Source organism: Octopus bimaculoides, chromosome 19 (assembly GCF_001194135.2).
Source record: "Octopus bimaculoides isolate UCB-OBI-ISO-001 chromosome 19, ASM119413v2, whole genome shotgun sequence".
Classification (NCBI taxonomy): Eukaryota; Metazoa; Mollusca; class Cephalopoda; order Octopoda; family Octopodidae; genus Octopus; species Octopus bimaculoides.
Genome location: NC_068999.1, coordinates 2,387,219 through 2,395,952, shown reverse-complemented (window position 1 = coordinate 2,395,952; position 8,734 = coordinate 2,387,219). Strand labels below are relative to the sequence as shown.

The 8,734-nt window shown below is 36.5% G+C and overlaps 1 protein-coding gene across 3 annotated transcripts in view; it reads left to right on the top strand.

Moving 5' to 3' along the window:
* The window catches only part of LOC106880386 (transmembrane protein 214-A), a 36,713-nt gene that overhangs the window by 22,974 nt on the left and 5,005 nt on the right, over positions 1–8,734 (top strand). For all 3 annotated transcript variants that reach the window (XM_052974659.1, XM_014930293.2, XM_014930294.2), the window contains exons 2-7: positions 4,120–4,361; positions 5,239–5,392; positions 6,303–6,434; positions 6,821–6,903; positions 7,652–7,757; positions 8,418–8,505. In XM_052974659.1, coding sequence (XP_052830619.1) covers positions 4,120–4,361; positions 5,239–5,392; positions 6,303–6,434; positions 6,821–6,903; positions 7,652–7,757; positions 8,418–8,505 — 805 coding nt within the window. The remainder of the gene's footprint in view (positions 1–4,119; positions 4,362–5,238; positions 5,393–6,302; positions 6,435–6,820; positions 6,904–7,651; positions 7,758–8,417; positions 8,506–8,734) is intronic.

Here is an 8,734-nt window from a genome sequence, read left to right as displayed (position 1 = left end):
ACATAAAATGTTGAGGATGTCAAATATGTTAGCCCTTAATATGTCGAAATTTGCCATTTAAAAAAAAATTGAGTTTGAGGGGGTTTTACCAAAATTTGGATATTTTTCATACATCCCCTATTTTCTCAAATTTCTCAGATTTATGTTGGCCTCTGCATTCTAGGCTGTAGCTTGACGGAAAGACAATAAGAAATGCTTCTAAGTTCAAACAGGTTAAAAATCTTTTTCTTGAAAGAAAATATGTTCAATCCTATGATACTAAAAAAAAAAAAAAAAACGTAAATTTCGTTAAATTGGCTGATTTTAAAAAACTATGGAAATTGAACCATACATTATTTTAAACTTGGGGTTTTTGCTTTGTAATCACTTGCGTTTAGAGAACCAGAAAATAAGTATTTTAAATATCTGTGGGTGGGGGACTTCCAAAAATGATAAACTCCCACTCTGGGCACAATGTGGAAAGGCAAAGGCCGATACAGCTTGGCACCAGTGACGTCACAACCCATTTCTACGGCTGAGTGAACTGGAGCAACAAGAAATAAAGTGTCTTGCTCAAGAACATAACACACAGCCTGGTCCTGAAGTCCACACACATATATATATAGATGAGTCAGCTTAGCTATGACAATCCAACTCTTAAGTTATACGTATCTAATGCCATTTGAAATCATAAGCAAGTTAAACAAATACTTGTCTGTTTGTCAGGAAGGCTTCAATGTGTTCACATTCAATCTGCTAGAAATTGAGAGCAAATCCTCCTCAAATCACACCCTACCCAACTTTAAAGGAAAGGACATAATTTAAAAGGAGTTTGTGGTAGACTGTAGTCCGAGTTCAAACCTTGCACAGATTGTTTCAGCTTTTGTCCTTCCGTGTTGTTCAACTGAATATGGAGTCATTAAATGGGATCCATTTAATGACTTGCTTTTGCTAAACATGTGTGGCCTTGGCCTAATATTAGAAATCAATTAATCATTATTATCAAAAAACGAAATCGTTATTAAAGCGTTCTTGTTTAATCCTCGGTCAGGTCTGTTAGAGCAGAACCATAACCAACAGTTCTACCTCCGTGATCATCCGGTCTTTTTCGTGTCAGGAATAGTGTATCTTGGACTACAGTATTCAACACCTCCTTAAATTATTATATATCATTATTGAGTTCAAATCCCACCAAGGTCAACTTTGCTTGTTATCCTTTTGTGGCCGATGAAGTAAGTACCAGTCAAGCACTGGGGTTAATGTAATTGATTAGCCCCTGTCTTCAGAATCTCGGGCCTTGTGTCTATAGAAGAAAGAATTATTCTTCTTCTTAAAAGGGCAGTGAGCTGGCAGAGTTGCCAGCTTGCCAAACAAAATGCTAAATGGCATTTTTTGCAGCCTTATGTTCTGAGTTCAAATTTTGCCAAGGTTGACTTTGCCTTTCATCCAGGGGTGCTAAAATAAGTATCAGTCAAGTTCTGAGATCAATGAAATCAGCTAGCCCCTTCCCCACAAATTTCAGGTCCCGTGCTTATAATAGAAAGGTAAGCTGACAGAACTGTTGGTACATCGGACAAAATACTTTCTTTTTTTTTCTTTTTTTTTCTATGGTTTCAGCTCAGATCTGTGGCCATGCTGGTGCACAGCATTTCTTTCAGGTCATTGTTTTGAGTTCAAATTCTGCTGAGGTCATCTTTATCTTTTATCCTTTCAGGGTTGATGAAATAAAGTACTAGTCAAATGCTAAAAAATACAGCACTGTGACCCCCTTTTATGTTGTGCTGTGGTATTCATCCTGAAACTAGTTGTGTCACCAAAATGTACTTCTTCACCTCAAATTTCTAAACTTGTGCCAAATTATTAGTAATTGTCATTAAATTTAAACAAGAACTAAGTTTTGTTTTAAAAACTGTTTTTAACACAGAAGGCCCTCTCTGCTTTAGCAACACACCAACAGAATTGATAAAAGCATTTGCCGGATAATTTTCTACAATCCTCTTAGAAATCCTCTTATTTTGGGTTTAATTCTGTCCCACCTCACCCTTCCCTTCTCTACCACCTTCTCCATCCCAAATCCTATCATCATCATCATCATCATCATCATCTCTGTATTTTTACTGTTTTGCATCTGTTTTCTCGAGCTCACCTGGGTGGAATGTTCTCATTAAGGTAGTCAGCTGGCAAAATTGTCAGTGTGTTGAACAAAATGCCTACTGCCATTTCTTCCTGCTCTTTATGTTCTTAGTTCAAACACTGCCAAGGTCAACTATGTTGTTCATCCTTTCAGGGTCAATACAATAAGTACCAGCTGGACACTGGAATTGATGTAATCAACTTACCCCTCCCCTAAAATTGCTGGCCTTGTGCCAAAATTGTGTTATGTGATGAGCTGACAGAATCTTTACCACACCTGGCAAAATGTTTAGCAATATTTCGTTCATCTTTACATTCTGGGTTCAAATTCTGCCAAGCTCTTGCCTTTTATCCTTTTGGGGGTCAGTAAATTAAGTACCAGTTATGTGCTAGGGTTGATGTAATTGACTAGTCCCCTCCCCCAAAATTTCAGGTCTTGTGTCTTTAGTAGAAGCTATTATTATTATTATCATTAATTATTTTACTGTGAGCAGAAGTTTAACATTTTGGTCGGAATCTTTTCCTCCCCAAACAACAATCTGTTCAGTTCAGAAGAGTCCTGTCCCCCATGGCAAAGTAATTCATTCCACGTGATGATAAACTTTTAATTCGAGACACACTAAAGTCTTTGTGAAAATATGTGGTCGTCACAACTGGAATTCCCTTGTTCCTATGACAACCGAGTGGAATTTGACAGGAATTTCATACACATATTTCAAATAACCCTGGAGAGTTCAGTTTTTCATTCTGAGAAAAATTCCACACCAAACTATTTTTGTTTCCTGTAACATCAAAAGTGAATATTAAAAGTTAAACATCACACACACCTACGGAGGAGACAAGCTCTTGACATTCCAGCATTCAAACAAAAGACATTTTAACGAGACCACCACGTCTTAATTAGGTTTTTTTTTGTAATATATCAATGAACACCAACAGAAAATAGTTACAAGTTTATGCAAGCTCTGAATCTAAGGAGACAAAACTGAAGGTTGCAAGTCATTGTGTCTGGTACGAGTAATTCTTTAGTTCATGACAGACCTAAATCTAAGATACAGTTTATGCCAATCCATGCAAGAAATTTAACACAAGAATATTAAGATCAAAATTAGAGGTTGACATATTTGTGTATTTACCATAAAGAGATCAAAATATACTAATTCTTATTGTTTTTTTTTGTTTGTTCAGGTAATTCTGCACTCAAACTCTCTTTGTATCTCTTATCCTCTCCCTCTCTTCCATATTGATGTAAAGAATGACTGAAGTCAACTCAACCAGCATTTATATTGGTTGTGTATGTGTGTGTGTATATGTATGTGTGTGTGTATATGTATATATATATATATATATATATATATATAAATATAAAATATATTAGTGTAAGAAGTTATATGAGGTTTGATCAAAAAGTTATGGTACTGTTGCTATGATAAGGTAGCTAAAATACACAGTGAAGCCCCACTTGGCAGAGACTGACCTTGAACTCTGTCACACATGCACACCAAGTTATACTGCTCTTGCTTATTTCCATTGTTTATAGCAGTTCTTGGAAGTGAAGTGTGCAGAGTGTGATTGTCTGAAAAAAGATCAGGTTTCAATTGTGCAGGGTCTCCTTATTTGTGCACATTAAAAGTTTTTTAAAATTTAAATAATCAGAAAATGGAGAAAACTTTTGATCAACAAACAAACAAATTGGAACACATCTGTAGATTATTTTTTAATACAAAACATGACATATTTCTATGCTTATATATATATATATATATATATATATATATATATACACACATACACACACACACACACACGATAGGCTTCTTTCAGTTTCCATCTACCAAATCCACTCACAAGTCTTTGGTTGGCCTGAGGCTATAGTAGAAGATACTTGCCTAAGGTGCCACACCGTTGGACTGAACTCAGAACCACATGGTTGGGAAGCAAGCTACTTACCACACAGCTACTTCTGTGCTTATTTTATATTTCTTTTCGTTTTTCTTTTTTTTTTAGAAAACTCAGCCAGTGATAGCACCATATTTGAAGCATTTTGGGCCAGTAAAAAGTCAAAGGCAGCAGCCAACAATAACATCACCAACAACAACAACAATAATAAAACTAACAACAGCAAGATGGCAAACAATGTGAAACCCAAGGTGAACGACAACAAGAAAAATGGGAATGCAAAGAAGAAAAAAACAGAATTAGAAGTGAAAGAAAAGAAGAAAACGAGTGTTGAAGATGCTATTAACCAGGTAAGACATGCCCTCTCACTCTGGGTTGTATCCCCATCATTTTATGTCCATTTTCCATGTCGGCATGGGTTTGGATGGTTTGACAAGAGATGGCAAACCAGAGGAGCGCAGCACACTCTAGGGTCTGCTTTGGCATGGTGTCTGTGGTTAGATGCTCTCTCTAATGCCTACCACCTTACAGAGTGTACTGAGTGGTTTTTGGGTGAAACCAGCCCTAAGGTGATTGCCAAGTAATATGCAAAGCAAGATCTCTTTGGCTGAGGGGAGGGGGAGTGACTTTTTGCCAGGTGATGAGGGGTCACTTGAAAGTGTTTCACTGAATATATAAACAAATAAAACCTTCGAACAAAGGTCATCAGCAATCCCTGATGGACTCGGCTGCTCCACATTGATAAGGGGGCAACTACCCCGAAACCAGTCTGTGGATGCCAAGCCAGCAAAGGGAAGTTGATGACCTTCCCTGTTTGAAGGTTTATGGACGCAGGTTCATGTGTCATATAGCTAACTAGAGGCAATCACCTCTAAGAGCTAATTAACAGCAGCATTCTTTCTATTTCTATGGACTGCCACGTTAGTTTGGCAATAAATATTGATAATCAGTACTGCTGCTGTATCTCTCCGTAAGAGAGATTTAGAAATTATAGCATTTTTATAACTAGAGTTGTCTTTCATATTTGGTAAATTGAATAAAATAGTATTAGTTATTGAGCTTGTGTTCTTTTAATTAGCTTTTTGATGTTCACTTTGTTAAATATGCTAACACTAATTAACGATATACAAGAATGGTTGTTGACTTTGATTTGTAAGAATTTTTAATTTTGATATTTCTTTTTCTTATTTAAAAGCATTTTATAATTTCTCTATTTTCATATTAAAGATTGACAAAGCTACACTTGAGCAGATTCTTATAAAAGACCAGACAACGTTCCCAGACAACCCAGAAGTTTGGTTAAAGGATCTCTCATCTTACCTAAATGTTCAGTTTGAAAAATTTCCAGAAAAAGATCCAGTTTTCAAAGATAAACCAAAAGGTGAACCTTTATTTCAATGGGATTCTTACTAATCTTATTATTAATCACGGCAGCGAGCTGGCAGAATCGTTAACACGCTGGGCGAAATGCTAGCAGTACTTCCTCTGTCTTTATGTTCTGAGTTCAAATTCCGCCGAGGTCAACTTTGCCTTTCATCCTTTCAAGGTCAATAAATTAAGTACCAGTTGCATACTGAGGTTGATTTAATCGACCTGCACCCTCCCCCAAAATTTCAGGCCTTGTGCCTTGAGTAGAAAAGATTATTATTGTTGTTGTTGTTGTTGTTGTGGCAGGCTGGCAGAACCGTTAGCACGCTGGACAAAACGCTTTGTGGTATTTCACCCATTTCTACATTCTGAGTTCAAATTCCGCCAAGGTTGACTTTGCTTTTCATCCTTCTGGGTCGATAAATTAAGTACCAGTGAAACGCTGGGGTTGATGTAATCAACTCATCCCCTACCCCAAAATGGCTGTCCTTGTGGCAAAATTTGAAACCATTATTATTGTTGTTTGGATGGTGAACTGATAGAATTGTTAGTTTTTGCAAAAATTGCCTTGTAGTATTTCTTCTAGATCTGTACATTGTGAGTTTGAATATCACCTTCATCTTTTCAGGGCTAATAAAATAAAGTACGAGTGAAGTACTGGGTTGGATGTTATTGACTAAATCACTTCCCTCAAAATTGATGGCCTTTTGCCAAAATTAAAAATAATTATTACTATGGTTAGGGAAGTGGAATCCATCTCTCACAAGATATATTTGATCTGATTTTAAGTTGAAACCCTGCCAATCCTGATGTATTATCTTTCACACTTCCAACTTCGATAAGATAGGCACCAGTTAAGTACCCTGGATGAACTAGATCTTCAAGTATTTCTGACCGTTATCTTTTAAATGTTTTTTTGGCAGATTTCCCCCTCTGTGTGCTTAGAAGTGATGTGAAAAAGTTTCTTCTATTAACCTTACGTCGCAGTCCTGCCGTCCAGCGTGAACTGATTTTCCGGCATTCCATTAACAGTATGTTGAATGAATCGGCAAAAGGTAAGTCATGTATTTTCCCTACTCAAGCATCTAACAGCACACTCCATCTAGACTGACAGTCAAGTTGAATTGCCAGGACACAGTTGGAGAAACTCTGAGTTGTGGGCAGAGTGAATCGGAAACTTCAACTGAATGAATGGACTCTCTGCTTCAATATTTTTTCTCCCATTTCAACACCCAAACATATAACATTTTATATACATGGTGAGTGTGTGAAAGTAAAATAAATTTAGTATGGATAACATAGAGTAGTGCCTCAAATGGATGGCCACTTAAACTTCAGATTGTTGGATTGACTCAATAAACCATTTGTCTTTTTTTTCCTTCCAACTTTTATCAGATCACAATTTGCTGTCTGTCTAATCCGTGATTTCTTTCATTTGCAGGTCTACCAACTTATGGTTATCGTATATTTATTCAGTTATTGGCTCGAGAAGAACCAGATCTAGTCATCTCCAAACTTCCACAGGTAAGGGTGACCATAACAATATGTTGTACAAGAAAGATCACATGTTCACTACAGCTGTTTCAAGTGTGGGCTTTTTTTTTTTGATAAACAAATCATTTGCATCATGAAAAAAACCATTTTCATCAAGTGAATTAAAATTTAAATCTAAAATTTGATATTTAAGATTTGGCTCTTAAAGAATATATGTTGACTCCCTCATCCTGGTGACAATCATATGTGTGTGTGTGTGCGCGTGATCAATAAGTATCCGGACTGTTGCCATAGTAATGAAGCTGTGTTGCAGACAGTGAAGTCATTATTTGAAGCTGAGCTGTAAGCAGTGAAGTAACTGATTCTGGCTTGGCTGCAACAAGTGCCATTTGTTGATATTTTCTATCAGCAAATTCATCTGCTCTCTCTATTTTCAAATTCCTTTAGAATTAAAATTCCTTTACTTGAAAACCAAGTAAAATTTGGCAACTGGAAGAGCATCCAGCTTTAAAAGTAAAAATAGTTCCTGCCTTGAATATGTACCTCTCTAACCCTTGGAAAAATACGTTTATTGAATGTTACTTTGGGAACTACTGTTCTCTCTGTCATCTAAGTTTCTACCAGTAACAGACAGTTCCATTTAATCAACTTTTCTATTTAATCTCGTTATTTGGTGTATTTTTTAATTGAAAAAAAAGAAAATGTAACTTTTTATTTTTTTTCGTATTGGAAAATACTTCCTTCGTTTGACTCTTCCTCCCATTTCTCTATCAAACAGTACATGGAACTTTTAAAAAGTCACCAAAATCGCCCTTTGCGTTGCTCTGCTATCCTTTGGGCTTTAGGGCAAGCTGGTTTTAAGGACCTTTCTACAGGCTTGAGAAGTAAGTTCATATTTTTCCGTTAACTTTTTAGTTTGACATTAAATTAAATATTTTTGTTTAATTTTGGGTGCGCGTGTGCCTGTCTACACGCACTGAGGTTAGTCTACATGTGTGCAGGTGAGTGTTCACCTTGTGAGGTGTATGTGCAGGTGTGTCTACATGCATTGAGATAAGAGTACATGTGTGCAGGTATGTATCTACACGTATTGAGTTGTTTGTTCTTGTGCATGTGGGCATCATGTAACTGAGGAAAGAAATCCTTTAAAATCCTATCTTAGTAACATTTACCTGTATATAGTCCAGCTTTTGCTAGAAACAGTAGTGTGTTAAACAAAATACCTTGTGGTCCTTTGTTCTAAATTCAGTTGTGTTCTTGAGCAAGACACTTTATTTCACATTGCTCCAATCCACCAGCCAGCAAAATGTGTGATGTTCTCTGTTCTAGAAGGACAAAATTCCCAAACAAAATCTGTCGCAGCCTAAAAAGAGACTGATTGAGAGGTGTTAACTGTCTCCACTAACAAATAAATATGAAATAAAAATGTATGCCCCAGCATGGCCGCAGTCTAATGACTGAAACAAGTAAAAGATAAAAAATGTATGTACATATGCACACATACACGACACACATTAAATGCTTTTTTTTTATTTTGTTTTCAGTTTGGATGGAACTTATGATTTCATCGTTGGGATTTCGTACAATAACAGTGGCATCATATCCCGTAGACTACTTAGAGATGTTATTCAGGTATACATTCAGATTTCACAATTTTTTCCCCCAAATTTTAGCTAAGTTCACCTAACATATATTCATATATTTTTCTGGAGGGAGCCTGTGGAAGAGGTAGGCCCAGGAATGGCATCTGGCCACAACAAATTCTGTCTGTCTGACTGCAAGCATGGAAAAATGGATGTTAAAACAAATCTGATTTTCAAGGAAAGGATACCAACATTTCCTTCACATGGAGGGCCAAACT